Here is a 22,709-nt window from a genome sequence, read left to right as displayed (position 1 = left end):
TTATGGCACCAGAATATTCAAATATTTTTATGTTTTATGGTGGTTTGAACGTAGTTATTATTTCCTTCTCCAAATTACATCAAAATATTGTTTTTTATGTATTACGTGCATTCCTGATTTCTCAGTGTTGTGCAACAAGAGCGGGAAAGATTTCAGGGTATGAAGCAGGAACCCACAGTGATGTCATACGTCTGTTAAGGAGGTATAAAGGGAGAGAGGTGAGGAGCAAAGTTTCTCAGAAATACAGCTCTTCGCAGGCACCCCAAGACCACATCAGGAAAAGTCTCTTTCCAGCTCAAACACTGCTGCCAAGTCAGAGCGAGACCCCCCCCATCCCCTGACCTCCCTTGAAATCCATTTCCCATTCTTTCTCATCCGAGAGCCTGCGGAACAGTAAGATTCAGACATGCTGAAAATTCTCATCTTTATTTTTGCTGTAAATCTGGATCTTCGGATAGTGTCTGGGCAAAGCAGAGGTATGTATGTTCAAAGGAAACATTTTCTATGACGTTCTATGAAGTATTGAATAAGTGCATGGAACATTTGAAGTTTGGTCATATAAGTATGATAGCTGTACTGTTGAAAATGCTGTTGCTCTTGATTATTATTGCTGTTTTAAGTAGAAATTTTTTACAGTTGTTCTTTTCTATGTTTGTGTGAAACACTTCGGTTTACTTTTTGTATTCGTAGGTACTATACAAATTGATATTAATGGTTTACATTAACAAGGTGCTATATATTTTTATTTATTTATAGTACTTAATGTGGATTAATTGATTTCCACATAGTCAATGCTTGCTCTTAATCAGAAAAGGAAGGCGACTTAAACCAGCATTTTAGATGGAAACGTATTTTTTAATTTAAAATGTTCTTTTATATGTTTAAATATATTTATTTAAAAAATAAATTTAGTTTGAGAGTTTTAACAGAATTTTCTGTCTGAAATTTCAGAAAATGGTATCAATATAGTTCAGTTATAGAGTTCTGAACCACTTTACTCTTGTGTCATTATCTAATTAAATGAGAGTTCAACCTATGCCTTGATATTATAAATGAAATTTCTTGGGTGAGAAATCACACCGATTAAATTCCTTATCTTAATCAATTAACCACCAAGTTGCATTACTTTCGTTGAAAAACTTTGAAGTCCAAAAATTCTTATGCACTGTCACTTTTTTCCGAGCCTGAGCTTTTATTCAAGCCAGTCATTTCTCAGGAGCTTTCTTTTTCCTTGGAATTCTTTTGGAAAACACTGATGCTACTAATGGAAAGACCACACTTCCTCTTCTTCAGGCCCAGGAGACTTTGATATTCAACAGCTCTCCGGGGAGTTAGAATGTCAATAAATAGAGCCATTTGGAGTGACAGGGGAGCTCTGTCACACCGAGTTAGCCCTTGTGCCTGGACAAGAGGGAGCAGTTTACCTGGCTCAGTCCCCAGATTCTATGCCTGCAAATGTTCCCCCAGCAGGACTCCATCACCAGTGATGCCACTGGCTGACTTGCGACCGGAATTTTTCCAAATCACCTGGGGTGATTAAGCACATTATAAATCATTAGTTTTAACATTTCCTTTGATATATACAGTTGTACTTATTTATGTAAAAGCCAATAAAGGATTGGGGATGTGGACATGATAATTGACAACTTTAAATACAAACTTACCTCATGCGTGAAAGCTGTTCTCAGGGTGACAGTGGCTGTAATTTTCTATTGAGGTGTATTTGCGGACCATAGGCAGAGAGTAGGCAGAGACCCATTACTGGTAGTAAAGATGATAAATGTGCAGAGCGTGATGCAGCAAAGGACATCTGTGCACTAAATTCAATCCTAATGCCTGTGGTCTTCTTTGTTGACTTCACTCAGAGAAAGAGCTGTTCTTATGGCTTTATTCCAGAGAACTGTATGTGAATATGTAATGCAATTAAGTTGTACTGAGAGAAAGCTTTTGAAAAATGATTTGAACAAAAATATCAAATCTGCACCACAGTGTTATATACCATTGCAAAAATATATGTAATATATATTTATCAACTTTTTTCCTGTGAGGAATTATATTGGTTTTCAGGCCAGCGAGAACTGTTATAACTGAATGAGCTGTATAAATTAACGTATGTTTTCTTCACTGAAACCAAGTGCATATGTCAAATACAGATGATGAAATCATTAATCAGATAAAGGGAACCAATCAAGCTCTCGCCGAGATCAAAGAGATATTGAAACAGCAGGTAAGCAGCTCATTTGCATTCTAAAATGTTAAGTGAGTTCTAAATTTATATTTTAGTGCTAATGTTCAAATGAGAATGACAGTGGGGATCCAGTGCATTTAATAGTTTTTATTTTTTATTTTCTTGAGGTCAAAGAGATCGTTTTCCTGAAGAACACGGTGATGGAGTGTGAGGCCTGTGAGTATGGTTCCGTGCAGTGCTTCGCTGAATTTAAACGCATTGTCAATAAGAAACCTACTTAGAATCTGCTTTTCATATTTTTTTTTCTTTCATTGTTGTAGTTCCCTTTTTGTACAGTAGATGGTGACATTGTATATAATTAAAGTGGTGTTGATTCACACACGATGAAAGGGGAAAGTCTGTTTCCACATAAAGTGGTTTGTAATTTCCTTCATGTTTTGCTTTGTTTAAATAATATAATCTCTAACTGTATACTCAATATTTCAAGCCTGCATATAAACTGCTCAGTTACATAGATGAGTGATCAGAGTAATGGTAACCAGGGCAACCAGGCTTTCTACATCTGAAACTGACTGGTATTGCAACACATTGTTGTGAAAAGAGTACTGCCTCTTTCTTGCAGGTATGAGCGGAGACCCGGTGGAGCCATCGCACCCCTCCTGTGACCCAAACCCCTGTCACCCTGGGGTGAAGTGCATTGAGACAGCTGGGGGAATCAAATGTGGTGCCTGCCCAGAAGGCACAGTGGGCAATGGGACACACTGTGCAGATGTAGATGAAGTAAGTTTGTTGGTGCCATTTCCAAAAAAAACAAAAACAAAAAAAATCTGTGCATCACAAGTGCAGTTCATTACTTTGCTGCGATATTGACAGTGTATCGTGTTCAGTATCTTACTCCACTGTGATATTGACAGTGAATCATGTGTTCAGTATCTTACTTTGCTATGGTATTGAGAGTATCATGTGTTCAGTATCTTACTCTGCTGTGATATTGACAGTGTATCATGCGTTCAGTATCTTACTTTGCTGTGATATTGAGAGTATCATGTGTTCAGTATCTTACACCACTGTAATATTGACACTGCATTATGTGTTCAGTATCTTTCTCTGCTGTGATATTGAGAGTATCATGTGTTCAGTATCTTACTCTGCTGTGATATTGACAGTGTATCATGCGTTCAGTATATTTCTCGGCTGTGCTATTGAGAGTATCATGTGTTCAGTATCTTTCTCCGCTGTGATATTGACACTGCATTATGTGTTCAGTATCTTTCTCTGCTGTGATATTGAGAGTATCATGTGTTCAGTATCTTTCTCCGCTGTGATATTGACAGTGCATCATGAAGCCTTGCCACATCGGCGTTCGTTGCATCAACACATCTCCTGGGTTTAGGTGTGGGCCCTGCCCTGCTGGCTACACGGGCCCACTGGTGCATGGAGTTGGGCTCTCTTATGCTACTGCTAACAAGCAGGTAACCAAACACAGCCTTCTCTGTGTTCCTGTCATACATCTACGTGTGTGTGTGTGTGTTTGCGCATGTGTGTGTCTGTGTGTATCCTTGTGTGTGTGTGCATACTTGTGTGTGTGAGTGTGGGTGCGTTCATGTGCATGCGTGTGTCCATGTGCCTGTGTGTACGTGTGTGTATGTATGTGTGTGTGTGTGTGTGTGTGTGCGTGCGTATGCATGTGCATGTGTGAGAGCATGCTTTTATGTGTGTGTGTACTGTATGTGTGCGTGTGTGCCTGTGTGTGTGCATGCATGTATGCGTGTGCGTATGTGTGTGTGTGCCTGTGTGTGTGCATGCGTGTATGTGTGTGCGTATGTGTGCATGCCTGCACGTGAGTGTGTGTGTTAACACTGCAGTAAACTCATGTGTCCTAATGTTGCAGCTGTCCACCAACTCTTCACAGCAGGCCTGCTTCTCTTAGCAGAACATACAGAGCTTTCATATTACCAGTCTCTGGTATTCAGTCAGACCTCATTATTTATTGCATGTTCAACAAAATTATGTTAGCTGAAATTAGGTTTGCGTATTTATTATTTTCTGATGGGCTTCATTATATTGATTTAATCAGAGGAGCAGCTGGCCTCCACATATTACAAATACAGTATAGTATCAAATTCCTCTTATGACCATATGAAAGGTTTTGTGGAGGCTACAGTTGCCTTTGATCTCATTCCCTCTCTCCTCTGAAGATCTGCACAGATGTCAATGAGTGCGAAGGATCCACAAACGGAGGCTGTGTGGCACATTCCGTCTGCGTAAACACACCGGTACGTTTCCTTGTCATGAAATGAAGCAGTACTTCCTCCCCACACATGCATGTGTGTTTCTATAGGACACGTCCAGATGTCATTCCAGCTGTGAGAGCTGCGGCTGTCTGTGTGTCGGCAGGGCTCTTTCCGATGTGGGCCTTGTAAGCCAGGATACGAAGGGGACCAGAGGCGTGGCTGCAAAGCCGAACGGGCCTGCGGCAGCGGCCAATCAAACCCCTGCCATATCCACGCCGAGTGCATCGTCCACCGAGACGGAAGCACAGAATGCATTGTAAGACCACCCATGCTTCGCCACGATCGATATAAGCCTTCCGAATAGCAAAGGACTGTGCTACCATTGAGGCTTCATATATATGAATTGAGCCTCATAATCATTTCATAATCATTTAAGATCACCAGGGCAGGATGATGTGACATTTTTACTTTCACATGGCTCAGATGAAAGCTCTATTACTATATGATGTAGATTGCTAGCCAATGAAAAGGCATTGGTTAGTCACTGTAAGCTGCAGTCTGTATCTCAGTTGCACAGCATCTCTGTACAGTACATGCAAACTGAACTCTGACTGATTGTTTTCCTCAGTGTGGAGTGGGATGGGCTGGCAATGGTTACTTATGTGGCCGTGATACTGACATTGATGGTTTCCCGGATGAAAAGCTGAACTGCCCTGAGAGGAACTGTATGAAGGTGAGATGGCTTTGTGCAGTGACCTCGAAGTAAAATGCATACATTCAGAACACAGATTTCAATGAGTCATAGTATATGTCATAAATCATAGGGCAAATTGGGCTGCAGTGTAGTATAATGGTGTGGCATCTGGGCTGGCAGGTTCCAGTTCTCTAATGGAATACCAATGGGATTATACCTTTCAGTAAAGAACTCAACCTTGCTTAGGTACATGGACTGTAGAAAGAGCTTGCATGTGATAAGTGTAAGCAGCGTACACTGCTCTGGATACGAGTGTCTGCTTAATGTCTTCATCGCATGTCATACATTCTTTATAACTGACTGAGGAGATAATAATGACTGTGCCTTTTCAGGATAACTGCCTGACGGTGCCTAACTCCGGCCAAGAGGACGCAGACAGTGACGGGATCGGAGACGCCTGCGACGATGACGCTGACGGCGATGGAATCTTGAACACAGAGGTCCGTCCAGACCCCTTTCCCTGACCACTGCTGCCATATTAAGAGCCAAAGCATGACTCACCGACAAATAAAGACAGACCAAATATAGCTACTCAGGGAGCTTCACAGATAGAGAATTGGTTACTAACTAAAAATAAACTTACTTTTTGCTTGTCACTTAATCACTCTACACAGTGTATCTACCTCATTACAACTGATAGCATAGAGTTAGAGCTTACTCTGGGGGGTGTGAGAGTTTGTGAATGCTCTTTAAATCTTCACAGACATCTTCGCGACTCAAATATACCAATAAAATTTGATTGAAAAAGGCAACAATAGGGCATTCTCTAACCGAGTCCCTCATTGGTAGGACAACTGTGTCCTGGTGCCCAATGTGAACCAGCGGAATGTGGATCAGGACGATTTCGGCGATGCCTGCGACAACTGCCGTCTGAAGGCCAACAATGACCAGAAAGATACCGATGGTGACAGCAAGGGTGACGCTTGCGATGATGACATTGATGGTGATGGTAAATATGGCGTCCTGATTTGCACATTAAACGATGGGGCAGTGTTGAATTGTGGTGGTTAAGGGTATGGCTTTTGAAATCTGGGAATTGGTAACCTGAAACATGCATATCTAAAAGGAATTTAGACCTGCACAGACATATGAGTACAGGAGTCCTATTCAGCAATACCTATTATAACTACCACAACGACTATACAAGCTATAAACTATACACACCTACCACACCCACCCGCACATGCACACATGCACACACACATACACACACAAGCTCAATCCCCGTGCTAGATTATCATCTTGGTTGATTCTTTCAGGAATACAGAACAATGTGGATAACTGCGTGAAGGTTCCCAATGCTGACCAAAGGGACAGAGATGGAGACAATGTAGGAGATGCCTGTGACAGCTGTCCGTATGTTCGCAACCCTGACCAGGTCAGTCTAGTCAGTCTGTGAGCCCAGGCCTCACTGTGGAGGTGTGTTATGGTGTCTGCCACCTGGCGGCCACTAGGGGTCACAAACAGTCTGATTTCTTCTTTCCACAGCTGGACGTTGACAACGATTTAATTGGAGACCCTTGCGACACCAACAAAGACAGGTATTACCTTCCTGTCTTCCGTACCGTCATTTTAATTGAATTAAATTTTTTTTTTACCACAGGCTTTCCGTCTGTTGCAGGAAGTTTGCCGACTTTGGAAGGGGAGTTGTGGGAAAACGTTCCCAGACTCACGGTCTCTCTCCCCTCCTCTCCGCAGTGATGGTGACGGGCACCAGGATTCTCGGGATAACTGCCCAGTTGTCATTAACAGCTCCCAGCTTGACACAGACAGAGACGGACTCGGGGACGAGTGCGACGAGGACGACGACAACGATGGCATTCCTGACCTGATACCGCCAGGGCCTGACAACTGTAGGCTCATTCCCAACCCCCTTCAGGAGGACTCGGATGGTCAGACTGTCCCTCTGTATTCGTCTGTCCTTACTTCTCTACTATTCTCTATTCGTACTCTCCTAAAATATTATTGTTTAATGTCTGTTTGTAATTTTACTGTTTTAAGGCATTTTATTCTGTATTATTCATGTTATTTATTATCAAATCACCAAGATAAAACATTTACATTTTTAATAATAATAAAAAATATAATAAAATGGCATGGTTATTTCAATAGAATTAACACTCGGCCAAGGCATTTTTGTTTCCAAATTCCTATAGAAATTCAATTTTAACATTTGTCACTTGTTTGACTGTACATATGCGGTGTTTGTAACACTGGCAGCCGTTACGTCATTTCATTCTTGCAGGAGACGGCATTGGGAACGTGTGTGAGCATGACTTTGACAACGACACGATCATCGACCCGATTGACGTGTGCCCCGAGAACGCGGAGGTCACCCTGACTGACTTCCGTGCCTATCAGACTGTAGTGCTGGACCCTGAGGGAGATGCCCAGATAGACCCTAACTGGGTGGTGCTAAATCAGGCCAGTATTGCTGCTAATCCACTTAAAAACCGATTGAGCCTAAAATTAGCATATATTCATTTTTACTAATATGTTTACTGCTGTACCACCAATGTCTAATATATTTTTTTCATTCAACAGGGACGAGAGATTGTCCAAACCATGAACAGTGACCCTGGACTGGCTGTTGGTAAAACCTAGAATCAAATAATATTCTTGTTACTGAAACAAACTCCTCTTTCCCATTTCCTGTTTTGCGCCAACAGAAATGGCAGCTCTTTTAATGAGAAACAAGACCAAATTCCCTATGTTCTTATGTGCCTTATTCGAAAGCATGGTCAAATAATAATAGTAATAATAATAATAATAATAATAGATTTAAAATTGCTAACAGATTCTCCAATTATTTAAACTAGGATCTCCTATCAGAGACTAGACTAGTGGGCCGATAGTCTGCTGTTCTCACCACTACCCTCTCCCTTTACTCTGGCAAGGTTACACGGCATTCAACGGGGTGGATTTTGAAGGGACGTTCCACGTAAACACAGTGACGGATGATGACTATGCAGGCTTCATCTTTGGGTACCAGGACAGCTCCAGTTTCTATGTGGTCATGTGGAAGCAGGTAGAACAGATATACTGGCAGGCCAACCCATTTCGAGCAGTAGCGGAGCCAGGAATCCAACTTAAGGTAAAGTGAAGGGTTGGTGCCCAGTCATCCTCATTCCTCAAATACACACATTTACACTATTTATTTTAGACTGCAGTGAAATACAAAACAAAGGTCAAACATGATTAAATTCTGAGATACCTTAGATCTTGTAACTACTCAAAGTCAATATCCATATATGTCAGTTTTCACGGATTGCAAAATTGATAGATCACTCAGTTTACACAGTACAGAGTACAAAGTAAGGAGTAATGTAGGGTTACTGGTGAATGGGTGAAACAGTACCTAGTTGTTTTGCTTTTTTTAGGTACGTTGGGCAAAATGTTTGGCCAAAATGCCGTTCAAAACTATAAAAAAAATAAAAATCGTCGCACACAGATTAGTGGATTCATAATTGACTTTAAGCCATTTCAAAACGTAAATAACGATACTCAACAAATGAGATATTTTCCCCCGCAGTTAACTCCCCATATCAGAGGCTTCTTCTCAATGTTGAAAGAAATTAGAAAATGGCCTCTGACTCCTCATTAGCTGTGCTTTCATATTGTCTCCAAGGCGGTGAAATCGAACACGGGGCCAGGGGAGAATCTGCGCAACTCTCTGTGGCACACAGGCGACACCACTGACCAAGTCAAGCTGCTTTGGAAAGACTCTCGAAATGTGGGCTGGAAGGACAAGACTTCTTACCGTTGGTTTCTGCAGCACAGGCCACAGGACGGGTACATCAGGTACGCGGGGCCTTGGGTTTCAATGCCATATAAATTATGTAAGACCACAGACATCATTTATTTATTTTCAAAATATCAAGTTTCCTCTGGTTTCCGTGTGTGCGATATACCGGGCTGGTGACGATGTCCGCGCGCGGATTGCACGTGATATGTCTAGGGTGCGCTTTTACGAGGGGACACAGATGGTCGCAGACACGGGAATCATCATTGACACCACCATGAGGGGCGGCCGCCTCGGCGTCTTCTGCTTCTCCCAGGAGAACATCATATGGGCCAACCTGCGCTACCGCTGCAACGGTGAGCAGCCCTCTTCCAGTCCCCTCCTCACACAAAACAAACGGGGGAAAGAGAGGACCGACCAACCGTCCGCGAAAGCGGCATGCTTTTACTTTAAATGTGAAAGTTCAGACAGTAGGGTAGCTCAGTGGGAGTTAAGAGCATGATCTCTAACTGGTATACACAGCAATCTTAAAGAATTCGGTAGCCTACGTTGTTGTCAAGGAAATGACCATTTTTAGCACTGTGCACATTTGAACAGGCTATTAAAAAAGTAAAAATCAAAGATCTATAATTCATAATATAACCAACCTTAAAGCCGACGTTTCCCTAAAAATACCAATTAATCGTTCTTGTTCGCCATTACCATCTTGTTAAAAAAATTAGAAATTGATTTCATTACTAATCACACAATGCAGCCATATAACTTCAAATATGGTGCATTTGGCACATACCTAGACACCTCAATCCCCATGCTTTCCCATCCCTTCAACAAATTACAGGTGGTGCAATTTTAAGGCTTTGCATTTTTATACAGAAACCCTGTAATATTATTTTCTTAAGCAGGTTAGATAACATGGTCATCATTCCTCTCCCATTAAATTGTACTCTCACATGGCTGTTTGTTCACCATGGACCAGATAATTGGGTAGTGATTGACGCATCCCTGCAATTAATTTTCATTGTGTTAATGAGTGCAGAACTGGTCAAAAATGTCTATTCCGTACAATCTGGCAACCCATAAATAACTGTATCTAACACAATTAATGAGGAAATGCGTGATCCTAATCTCTGCACAGTAAGAAAGATCTGGTATTCACCAGCTGTAAACTGCAAGCATAGACAATATCAATTTCCCTTCACTGCACGATGATACATTGATTTGTATAATATAGTAATACTGAGGAAATCTAAGAGACATTAAGTAGGATACAATGGTGATGACATTAGGCATGTAGAATGCTGAAGTCCTTATTTCAGAGAATGGGTAAATATGGAAGTGGAGTAGATATCATTTCTTTGTAATTTCTGAGGATTAGGAAAGTCATTTTTCTCTAGAAGAGACAAGAAACTCCTGTAAGCAAAGACAGTGCTTTGACTTGTGTGTGTGTGTGTGTGTGTGTGTGTGTGGTTGCTTGTCGGCAGGGAGTGTATGCCGGCTGTGTACTGACTCTGCACCCTCGCCCACAGATACAATCCCTGAGGACTTCGACACATTCAGAGTGCAGCAGGTCCAGCTGAAGGCATAATGCGGAAGGCGTCCTGATCGACGCGGGGGAAACGCCAGCAGCTCATTTTGGAGCACATTCCATCTACCCCAGCAGTGCAGAACTGCCACTGCCCAGCCACACGGTGAAGGGTGGCCAAGCCAGTCTAGAGCCATCCTGAGCAGCAGTCACATGCTCTTCCTTTTCATGCCAGTTTCATTCCACAAGAGATTCTATTCCTTGTGAATATTCAGTAAGGATAAAGGTAGACTTTCGGAAGATAGCTACCTGTACTTTTGTAACCTGGACTCTTTCATGCCAGATCAGTTTCCTCTACAATTAGGGAACATATCAAAAAAACATGATATGTCTGTGGTCATAATGGAACTATATTGGTTATGTATAGAACTTGATGAATAAAATACCCAATCAATCAAGGCTATTTTAATATTCCTTATGTTCCATAACAGCACATATAATCCAGCCTTATTCCCCAAATAACTCCTCCAGGTTGTAGATTCAATGTAAATGGTAAGATTCTCGATAGCGACATATTGTACTATACACCTGGAAGTGTAACATGTCACAAACAATAGACCTAGAGGATGCGAGTGACCTGAGTGGAGTGACAGACTGTTGTGGCTGTCATTCCACCTCTCTCCTCCTTTCTCTATGGACAGATACCTATAACAGCTTAGCAAATAATGAATATAAAACATGGCAGAATTCAGTCGGTAACTTGATTTTGTGAGGAAAACAGATGGCCAAGAACACATGAACACAAAAACATGAGCAATGTTCCTATCCTAACACACACACTGTGAGTACAAGCATATGCTCCGTTTTGAGTTTCCTATCATGGAGCTTGCTTTTGGTATATATAATCTTTTAACAGCTATTATCTTACCTTATTATCATGTGATTTACTGCATTTGGCCATTTTGCACTGACTATGGGGATAAACTGTTATCAGTGAGGAGTAATTGCATAAATAATATTGTAATGACCACACAAACTATTGAACATTATTTTCCTTGGGATGCTTACACAGAATATTAGGAAAAGACCAAACTTGATATACTTGTCAGTTGATTTTTCTTCTTACTTTTTTATTACATTTAATTTACAAATAGTAATGCAAAGATACAAAGACAAAAGCCTTCACACAAGAAAAGATACTTAAAAATGTACAGCTTCCACGTCAGTTCTTGGTTATTTGCACATATCTATAGCCTACTACTTGTTTTTGTTTAGTAAATTTTGAATATAAAAAGCAAGATAATTCAAACCAGATTCAATTGATTCCTTTTAAAGGGGCGGCTCTACAAAACTATTTTGGGATTGCTGAGCTTCGTTTCTAAATGCTAAGTTTTGCATATTTAACAAGAAAAATTATACAGATCCTACTGGTGTCCGCAGGAGTTGCTATCAGATGCCTGACCAACGATTGACCATCAAACGTGAACAAATAATAAACTATCTTACAATATAGCTGCCACTGCATGAGAAATGAACTGACAAGTGAGTTCAATCTCATTTAATGCTCATATCAGATATAATTTGATTATAGTTGCTGTTGATGGGGCATCTGTAGATTTGAAGAAGTTTTGCTTTTACAATATTTTGCTGAATGCCAGATTTTCTGTCAAGTTATCTTTCCCCTTTGCATGTTTTGGTGGATAGTCCATCTATTCTTTTTATTTTGTTACAGTACAAAACACATAAAATGGATCGTAAACATATCTTAAATATATATATATATATATATATATCAAGAATCCTCCAGCCTGGTGAAGTATTGGGGAAACTGCAGACTTCCTAGAGATTTCCCAGCGAGATGCCATGTGTACCCCCAAATACCTACCAGGTGGCTTCCTCAGATGGATAACTATTTTCTTAGCATACTGGAAATGACATAATAGTCAGAGAATACTACAAATGCTTAAAGCAAAGCCTATAATATCAGCCCCTATTGTTTGGGGCTATTTGAAACCTAGCTCCATGCGGCATGAATTTCTAATGTCATATTAAACGTAACTGCTGAATCATACATATGATACTCATGTTTTCAGCATTAGATCAACAACATACAATTAAAGCATATTATACATTGGAGTTTTCAAAGTCTCCTGTTCAACATGTAAACAATGCATGTCAATCCTGTAGTTGCTTCATTTTTATCCACATCAAAACAAACAAAAACCTAACAGAACAAATAACACCATGACATATGTAGCAGCTGAATGGGAAGAGTCAATGCCGCAAATGATCCGAGTTACGTCTTGTAACGAACAACCTATGCTTATAAAACTATATATTGACACTACATACACATGTAAACACAATACTCTAGCATCTAATTGCTATTAAAGGGTTGGTGTGTTAATAGGCAGTCGTTATGTAGCTCTGTGAGAGACTTTAAACATGGCTCACTGATTTAGTGCAAGAAATATTACATAGTGTAATTTCAATAATTTCTTTTGAATTTGGTATATTTCCAACAGAACGTCAGTGTCGCATTACAGTTGTTAAGTCAGTCATATTTTATTTTAAATATGTAATTTAGAGAAACTAAATTTTGAGAGCTGAATTTACCTTGGGGAAAGTTTAAATACAAAATCAGTAAGGGTAGGAGACAAAATAAGGTTTAAGCTACCCATCTGTAAAGTCATAATCTGATTGAAACCTCTTCTCAGTTAATTTCAAGCGAACATAATCAAATACCTTCAGCAAGTCTAAGTCATGTTTTGCCTATATAATTCAACATGATATTTAAATCGATGTCATGTTCATTCATGAAAGTGACATCTATTTTGGTTTTCCACCCAGTGCCAGAGTCATTATACAACTGCAGATCCAGGATTAAATATTGTAGAAATGTTCAAGTTTAACACGAAATTTGGGTCTATCAAATAGCTCTTGCTTGAAGCAAAATAAATGAACAAAAAGAAATAAAATAAAACAAACTGTAAAGCTACTCACACATTACATCATTCAATAAACTGTTCTGATGCAGTGAAACCCTCTGTTTTTAACATCATTTTCCATTACTGCTGCATTTGAGAGTTCTCACAATAACAGACTCAATACACTTAACATACACTGAACATGAAAAAAAGCATTTATAAGTGACCAAAATTTTTCTTTTTAAACCTGTTAATAAAAAGACACAACCACATAATGAATATAAGGGAATTTAAACAGTCTTTTAAACCCATGTAAAACTGTGTAACTTTGTTTTTTTATTTTTTGGTATAAGTCACAACTTCTTCTAGGAAGCCATTATAATTAACTGTAAATGTAATTGTATTCTTTGCAGCAAACAGCTATACTGTACTACCTTAGCACTTGAACATGGGTCTTTTGTTTGTCATCATAAAAGTTTTGACATCACTTCATAATCCTAACAAAGGATTTGAATAACCACCTACTCAAAACACTAGCTGTCATAATATTTTCACTTGTTCATAGATTTTACCTAAATCAGCTGAGGCACATCATAGATATGTATCCATAGTGTCAGATAAAGATTCCAAACAAAGAAATTACCATTCAGGCCCTTGTATATCGAAAAAAGATATTGTTGCAATACCTGAGGAATGTTTTAATGTTGTTTTTTTAAGACAGAAAACTCATTGGAGGGAAATTAATGATGGTAAAAATGCTGAAGGTACTAATCAAATTTGTTCGGATAATAGTATATTAAAATAAAAAAATTAAAGCACATAAATTAAATAATTATTGGGTTAACTCACAAAGAAATGTTATCCTTGTTCATATAGCTCAGTATTATAAATTAAAAATGAACATACTGGCAAATGAAAATATGGAAATGTTTGTTTTTTGTATATAGATACATTTTTTTTAAATTTTTTTTTTTTTTACAAAGTTCCAGTCCCTCGAGGTTCTTAAAGTAAACTCTTTCTAACACCGATCCATCAGGAAATTTAAGTAAATTTGTAATGTTCAGTTTCCTAATCAATTAAAACAAGTGATGGAATGATTTTTACACATCCCTATGAGGACACAGCCTACCATACTAGTTACTCACCACTTCCTTAACATGGCTACATATGATGCATAAATAGTTTTTTTATGCTCTCCACATTCTAGAAATACATGTAAGCAACTGACAGTCTTGACGTGCTGTGTGTTACGACGTGAACACAGAAATACGCATGGTGTCATGCCAACCGAGACCCTCTCAAATGAGCAGTTAAAGCAGTAGTAACTAACTTAAAAAAATAAAAATAAAAATATTCGGGAACAGTCATGCCTATATGGTATCAATCATAGAAAGAGCTGCTGTGAGAGAAAGCCGGCACCATAAATAGTTTTACACCCCCAAATTCTGCTTTCTAAAACCAGGGATTCGGCCCCAGTTCTTGTCTTTAAAACGAAGTGATTCACAAGGTGAATCAATCAAAGAGATAGGCCGGTTCACATGAACCAATCATCAACGAGATCGACCTTGCAAGGTCACATATTTGTACACATAGATAGAGTTTCACCAATGAAGACAGACACAGAGATCACAATATTTCTATTGGACAGGTAGGTCTAAATTACAAGACAGTAATTTACCTGGACTTTTTGCTTGCCAGTCAATGAATTTAGCCACCAAAGTAGCAAGACATTCTTGATAACCTACCTATTTGGCGGCTAATTGAAAGAAATAATCGATAATGTTATCTGTATGATAGTTTGTTAGGTAGTTTGCCTAAGCTAGCTAGGTAAGCTAACGTTACCTATCAGAGAGATCATATTAGCTAGAACCAGCTAGAATCCTGCTTGTGAAAGAATGCAGTGTGCTAACAACGAGGTCTGTGCAGGGGCAGGTGGGGGGAGGGGGCCTGACAGGGGTTATGATTTTTGAAATATTTTCTCAACATTGCAACCTTTGAGGAAGTTGGTTACTGCTGCTTTAAGTTCAAACAGGGACCTAAAATTCTATTAGTGATATGTCACAAGAAAGAAAAACAAGCTTTCCTACATCATCCATGACTTTAACATACACAAATACATATACAATCCCCATTGATACAGAAATGTAGATCAGTGATATTTATTTGCATACATTATTTAAAGGATATCTGCACTGGTGTACTGATTGTGTTCAGCATTCCTAGTTTGATTTGTTTATCCTCATACATGCTATGAAATATAAAGCGTTTAATTGTGTTATGCCACTAATCGGACACTGTGCTTTCACACCTATATAATAAGTACCTCACCTTAAAAATATATGCAAGACATGCAGGCCATGGTCTTGGTCTAAAAAAGTTTTCATGGTCACAAGACTTAAGGTACACATTTTGTGGCAATTTAGCTCATATGCAAAATGAGTATTTTATAATATAATAAACAGTCATAGAATTATTATATTGACATTATTTTATAGATTTAAAATAGCCATCTCAATTACATTTCAATCAGAGGTGAGTTGAGAATTTTGCATGCCATGTTATGACAGGTGTATGGGGGCAATAAATGGTTAACTTCAGCACCTCCAGAAATTTGTCATGCTGGTCCAAGATTCTCCGTCCTTTTCTACATCAAACATTTGCGGAAAGTTTTGTTGACTCAAAGAAGTTAAAAGACTCTTGATTTTATATGTTAACCTGTTCCTAAAAAAAAAACAATAGATCACTCCTTTCCTCAAGACAAAACATACTGTTGTATTTTTAAAGAAAATGGAATAAGGGTCAATAACGCTTTAAAAAAAAAAAAAAACCGAAAATGTTTCTGTAAAAGGTTACTGTGCTGCCAACTCTTGAGGCCAGCTCCATTGTTGCATGTGAGGAAAATTCAATTGCACAAATTCTGTAAACACCTCTTCAGATAAATATTTTCTTTATCCTAATTATTTTCTTAAAATATATTTACCATGTCAGAGGGTAACATTGCTCCAAATCAGCTTCAATTTCACACATATGTCTATGTTCACATTCTGAATTTACAAGCTGTCATGTTTCTCAAAATCAAACACATCAAACACAACAAATACCCTTTTCAGCTAAAAGGATGTTTAACAGATTGTGGGGAGAAACTTGGCAAACTTAATCAGTGATTCATAATAGGAGAAATAAAGCTAATTTGTTTTAGTGCAGGGGAACTGGATGTGTCATGCCTTTAGATATAAATAGGAGCACACGCCAAAACATGTATTCCTTTATCTATGGCTGATCCATGACTAATACAGCTACACATAAAACATTGCACTGTCATTAAACATAAGTTTGCCAAGTTTCTATATAAAGCAATAAATAACTGCAACCACAGACAATAAAAAAACAAGAAAAAACAAAGAATGTTAAAATGTAGTGCCAATTGTCATAGTTCTTAAAAAAATGTACAAACCTATAATACATTTAATTCTAAATACAGTGTGATTAACAAAAATAATTAATTCATGCAGTGCAAACATACTGTATGTAATTGAAATAATGTTTAAAAAAAAAAAATTTTTTAAACCCAGCCACACAGTAGACAGTAGTAATAAAATTGCTTTCATATTACTACAACTCCTCCCACCACACAACCTATATAACAGCACTTATTAACAATATAATTTCTCCCATTAAATACTAAATATCAATCAGGACTGTAAATACTGAATTGTCCTTGGCATGCTCAAAGGAACTTTATGCAAACATATTCTTTTTCCAATCCTTGCATTGGTACATGTAGATGCTGGTTCAACAGTGGCAAAATGGCACATTTAGTTTCTTCTGAACTGTTTTCCACATTACACATACAGGTATTTGTATATCTGTATCTGTGCAAGCAATTTGCTTACAGTGATATTACGCTGGTACTGGATTCACTCACATGCACAAGCATTTTAAACAATCTTTAAAAAACAAACAAACAAACAAAAAAGAACAATACAAATTACAAAATAAAACTGATTAAAAGACCAATGACAATCTGATAACACAGCTCACATATCATGCATGTTCACATTGCAGCATAACCTGCAGTTACAGCGTGGCCTTGAACATATCGACTGGTATAATATGCAATAATCAAGACTATGTACAGAGAAAAGTTGCCTTCCACAGTTAACAGCAACTGTTGTCACAAACATCTCTACATACAGATCAAACTCACATTGGGATTCTATACTGGCACAAAGAAAACGACAACTGAGAGCAAATTAGTTTTACTATAAAATGGACAACTTGTGGCATGGTATCCAAAGATGGGGCAAATAGTTGAGAGAAAACTGGGGGTGGATTTAGTCTAAAACCTATAACAACATCATTGTATTGTGCTCTGGGTAATTTTTTTAAATTAGGGATTACACCACTTTGCCTTTTCTTCCCCAAGGACAAATGTTCAAAACAAGTAACACAAAAATTAAAACACCACATACAGCAAAGTTTATGATAAAATAGAGCTAAAAGTCATTTTAGTTATATTTGATCTCACTTAGAATTGCCATTATTTGGTTTAACGCCTCATGTTGGGCAAAACACACTGCAGAAATGATCGAATCTGTTTGCAAATTTTCAGGGATATTGCACCTCACAGTTTCTTTAAGGCCGAAAGGAACTCCATCTAAGTTTCTATTTAAATCGAGACGCCAGCCATACCACTGTCTCCCCTGCCAGCAAAACAGGGAAGCAGACCTTCTCTGATTGCCATTTCTCATGCAGGTGGACAGCCGTGATGTAAACTCACCTACACATACAAAACATGTCATTTTGATTCATGCAGCCTGCTTATATTCCAAGCGTAACGCACCATGTTACAAGTGACAGAACATCAAGTTGCACTGTTCTGGAGCCCTTTCAGTTTAGCACTCAGAAATGAGATATCAGGTTTCAAAAATAAGGTTATTCAACAATAACAGACACAGTCCACATTTGGAGATTTACAAGGAAAAGCAGCCAATGAAGAATAGACCCCTCTAGAAGAAAATATATACATCCTCTTAAAATAGACATCTCTAAAGAAGGCGGCAATAATTAATGACCAAATAGGAGAGAATGGGTTGGCTACACATGGTAGCCAACTTTAGCAGAGCTTTAAGCTGTCCCAGGCTTTCATGCTAAAGAGCAGCAAATAAAGTGCAAAGTAATCCACAATATTAAACTGGAATAATGACACAGGGGCTTCCGAGCAAGTTGCACAAAGACACTGGGAAGAGAGATGATTTAAAAAAAAATCTTAATCTTTGGGGGTGGGTGGGAGTTTGCTGACACAATGACCAACAACCCAGGAGTAAAGCTCCTTACCCAGACACTTCACAGGGACTGGCCCAAAATAAGGAACACTGGAGCACACATTGCTCATGACAAAAGGCACTGTTTAATGAACATACCTAGAAATCGAAACAGAGTCCCACCCTGTTCAGTAAACAGTGTCTTTTGCTCTGGGCAAAGTGTTCCTTATTTTGGGCCAGTCCCCGTAAAGTGTCTGGGTAAGGAGTTCAACTCTAGTTTGACAGGCCTGGCTGTTGAGCTCTTATCTGGTCCTCTTTTATTTAGTTGGCTTGAAGCATGTTGGGCATCTTCTTTTAGACCTACAAAACAGAATTGGGCTGTTCTCTTAAAATAATGAATGCTTACACATACTTTCCTTACTTAATGCAAATATCACATCAGAGTTTCTCTGAAAACACTATCAATAAAAAACTGCAACCTGGGAATATTTTTGGCTGGACCGAACACAAATATTAAGTAGACATTACTACTTTGTACTGGTATGTGCATGTTACCTTGACAAAGCCGACTGAAAATGAGTAGTATGTACAACCAAACATATTCCCTGGGTTTAATTTTTCTGAAGAACAATCCACGGCACCCTTTAGACTGGGAACTGCTTCGAATCAGAGGCAAAAGCATGCTTTCTAAACCAGACTAACTCTACTCTGATTATGATGCATCACATGCTTAACTTCAGCCCAGGATTCTCTCAGTGGGAATGAAGATCCCATGTTATGAAACTAAGTACAATGAACGCTCAAAGGTACAAATACACAACCGCCATTTGATTTTAATCAAATTTTCTTTTGGATTTTTTACCAAAAAAAAAAAAAAAGCATTTTTCGGGTTTGGTCCAAAATTAGGATTCCAAATGCTGATGTAATTTGGTGTAACACGCCAAGTCCTCACTAACTGTAAAATAAATAAATACATTCTTATTTCAGAAGTGCACCAACAGTATGCCGCAGTGATAATGAGGAAACAGCATCATTACCCCGAAAGCACATACAGTAGTCACATCTGGGTGATCACTCCAAATCACAAACACATCCCTCCTCTCCAATTTGGGAGTTCACTGTGTACCATGTGTGGCATGATTTCATCTAACTTGCTTACCTCATGAAGGCAATTTTCTGTCCTATTTTTTTGTCATGCAGTTTTTTTTTGTTATTTTTTTTTACAATTTTAGCCATAACCTATATACAGGATATACAAGAATATGCATTTAAGTATTTCTTCTATTGCATGGAAAAATGTAAATAAAAGACGAAAACAAAATGAAAAAAATTGTAAACCTGATGTATGTAATGCTTTTTTGCTGACAGTATGAATGGCACAGAATATTATGGGGAAAAAGCACAACAGATTTTGCTCCAATAATGTTATACACCATAAACATTTTTGCCTCAGAATATCTACTATTTTCTATGGTATGTTTAGTAGTTCTTTTGCATAGGAATCCATTTATTTATAGTAAACAAAACCAAATTACTTTGATTAAAACCTCACATTGGAGCAAAAGCTGAGTAACGCAACACTGAACCTGCACATTTACTGACGGCAAACACTTAACATTTAACACTGCATGAAGTTCACTGTCCAATGCAAATCGTGCATCATGATCATTTCTACTTTCTGACTTTGAATTTGTGATGTGAGGAGAAAAAAAGATGCAATAAATACATAAATAAATAAAGCTGAAACATTATCCCCCAGATATTCACACTTTAAGGAGTAGTAACCCTCCCCTTGCTTGCACTCACCATCCTCAATGTTCTCAACACAGGTCTGATCTAGCCACTGCAACACAACGGGAACTAGGGTTCTAAGTGTAAGATTAAATACACAACTGTACACCGCCGCAAATATTTTCACTGATTGTACATCATTAAAAATCTTTTGAAAGCAGAGATAAGAGACGTTAAGAAAATACATTTTCACAATAGATAACAGACACTTGAAAACAGCATCTTGTTCATGTAAGGCAAAATAAGGTGATCTCACAGTGATGAGTTCAATTGGTTTCTATAGTGTTTCATTATCAGGTTCATGGATTGGTCTGTTTGCTTCCTTCTTGCACTTGGAGAAATCCCAATGACCAGACGAAAATGGAAACAACTTTTAAACTCAAAACAAAAGCGGGCTGTCAATTTGCAAATCTACACTAAATAAGTGCAGCAGACAATTTGGGGTTCCCTTGACGTACATGAAATCACATCAATTACTGCTTGCAAGACATAATGGCGACAGCAATACTACATAAACAAAGGCATGTACATATTAGGAATTTTGTTGCCATCATTGTTTTTATACAGCACCAAAAGCACCTTAATAGTTGCATGTCATTTGTAAGCATAAACAGCTATTCATACCTCTTTAGGGCATCAGACAAAAACAGTCGCAAAGCAAGACTCAGACAAACCTTGACCCTTTAGGACAGGTGTCATAAACAACTACATGTACTTTTGAATACTTAAGCATTGTGTAATGTCGCACTCATGAGAGTACTGGGATAGGTTTTAAATGACATGTCACGATATTCTTGTAAAACCTGAGTACACTTAGTATGGGGAGGATTAGCACTCCTTATACAAAAAATAAACTGACCAGTGCTGGTACAAATTAAATTAGGAAACAAAAGCTGAAGTAAGCGCAAAAACAAAACAAAAAACAATGACCTTTGAAGTGCAATTCGGCAGGGTACCAAAATAGGCAGTGAATGCTGGTCTTTTAAAGACAAAAAGCAACAAAAACAAGCAAAAACGCAAAAGACAGCGCACAATAAATAACATAGACACCAAAAAGCATTCATGAAAGAAAATTTGGCTGTGGATATAATCTGTGAGTACGAAACATGTAAAACATAAATAAAGCTTTGTGTACAAAAAACAAAAACCGTAGTGAGGACAAGCTGGGCCGGAGAAGCTGAATCTGCCTGACTGAAAGTAAAAACGGAAACAAACTCATTTTGCTGCCATTATTACATTAATGACGTAAGTATACTAAATGGCAATTAAGGTAGGCATTGTACCTTTTCAAATCCTTTTTTTGTTGTGTTTTTTTGTTCCTCTTTTAAGAGAAAATACAGATTTCAAAATGAGTAGATACAAGCTCTGTAAAATACAAAAATTGACAACCCAAAGCAGGTTTGTAGGAAAGTCTGAACGATGTTAAAAACCTCAGTCTTCAACTGCAAGTAGGGACATATGGCAAGCTCACTGTGGGTGCAGTTGGTTTTTTACGAACTCTGAACATTAAGCTTAATTTCACCGGATATGACAGCATCACAACTTTCCTTTTTTCAATTCCCCCCCCTCCCAACCCCGCCTCCCCCCCCCACCCCAAAACCCTGGCAAGCTGTGGCACATCCTGACCCAATCAGAGGACATGAGGCTGAAGGAGGGAGGTGGAGGGGAGGGGGGGGGATCTGGATAGCTGTGCAGCGGGGCGATGATTCCCCCACCCTCCTCTCATTCCAACCATCCCAGGCCGCCATTTTTTCGACATTTTGTACACCACCTTCTACATTACAGCCTGTCCATCCGGAAAGTGTCTTCCGTGGCAGGGTCGGCCAGGACCATGTCAGGGTCGTTGAGCATGTGCAACCCGTCCAGGGTGAGTGGGTCAATCTTCAGCTCGTCCAGGGGGAACTGGGAGTCCGCGTCAAAGCTGACATCTCCCACGCCGGCCAGAGAGTTGGTCAGCTCCTTGGACAGGCTGGGCGGAGACTCCCCAGTCACTAAAATCGCAGTCGGCAAATAACGACGAGGTCAGCTGCAGCTGGTGAACTGTAAGGCCCGAAACTTACCCTACGAAAGTATGCGAATGCGGATGGCTCGAGCTAAGATACACAAGCGTCACTGCGTCATAAATGTGTCACCTGAAATTCTTAACGCAACGCGAAGGCTGAGCTTCAGTGTCAAGCGTTGCAGCGAGGGGCATTATAGCAAGTAACAACATGAACCGTGTACTTCGATTTGCGCTTTCTTCCGTCTTTCACAACTGTCCAGGATCACACCCTTGAGGACTCGGGTT

The 22,709-nt window shown here is 38.9% G+C and overlaps 2 protein-coding genes across 4 annotated transcripts in view; one reads left to right on the top strand and one right to left on the bottom strand.

The window, feature by feature from the left end:
- Positions 1–248: 248 nt before the first annotated feature.
- Positions 249–10,899, top strand: comp (cartilage oligomeric matrix protein). The gene is made up of 19 exons (XM_035411949.1): positions 249–476; positions 2,154–2,227; positions 2,356–2,404; positions 2,811–2,968; positions 3,523–3,660; positions 4,387–4,464; positions 4,586–4,738; positions 5,051–5,155; positions 5,509–5,616; positions 5,966–6,125; positions 6,436–6,554; positions 6,665–6,717; positions 6,875–7,068; positions 7,422–7,600; positions 7,721–7,769; positions 8,074–8,270; positions 8,805–8,977; positions 9,135–9,274; positions 10,445–10,899. The coding sequence occupies exons 1-19, from the start codon at positions 407–409 to the stop codon at positions 10,501–10,503; spliced, it is 2,256 nt and encodes a 751-aa protein (XP_035267840.1). The 5' UTR covers positions 249–406; the 3' UTR covers positions 10,504–10,899.
- Positions 10,900–11,549: 650 nt separating this feature from the next.
- LOC118224493 (CREB-regulated transcription coactivator 1-like) overlaps positions 11,550–22,709 on the bottom strand; it is a 43,109-nt gene continuing 31,949 nt past the window's right edge. For all 3 annotated transcript variants that reach the window (XM_035411950.1, XM_035411952.1, XM_035411951.1), the window contains one exon: positions 11,550–22,413. In XM_035411950.1, coding sequence (XP_035267841.1) covers positions 22,202–22,413 — 212 coding nt within the window. In that variant the 3' untranslated portion in view covers positions 11,550–22,201. The remainder of the gene's footprint in view (positions 22,414–22,709) is intronic.

The sequence above is a fragment of the Anguilla anguilla genome, chromosome 4, assembly GCF_013347855.1.
Source record: "Anguilla anguilla isolate fAngAng1 chromosome 4, fAngAng1.pri, whole genome shotgun sequence".
Classification (NCBI taxonomy): domain Eukaryota; kingdom Metazoa; phylum Chordata; class Actinopteri; order Anguilliformes; family Anguillidae; genus Anguilla; species Anguilla anguilla.
Note: the sequence above shows the minus strand (reverse complement) of the source record. Positions and strands in the feature narration are given on the sequence as shown.

What these genes read in the sequence shown, in the direction of transcription:
- comp (XM_035411949.1), top strand. Translation starts at nt 407, where the DNA reads ATGCTGAAAATTCTCATCTTTATTTTTGCTGTAAATCTGGATCTTCGG. An exon ending in CTGAGAGGAACTGTATGAAG is followed by an intron (nt 5,156 to 5,508) that starts GTGAGATGGCTT and finishes GTGCCTTTTCAG; the next exon opens with GATAACTGCCTGACGGTGCC. An exon ending in ATGTTCGCAACCCTGACCAG is followed by an intron (nt 6,555 to 6,664) that starts GTCAGTCTAGTC and finishes TTCTTTCCACAG; the next exon opens with CTGGACGTTGACAACGATTT.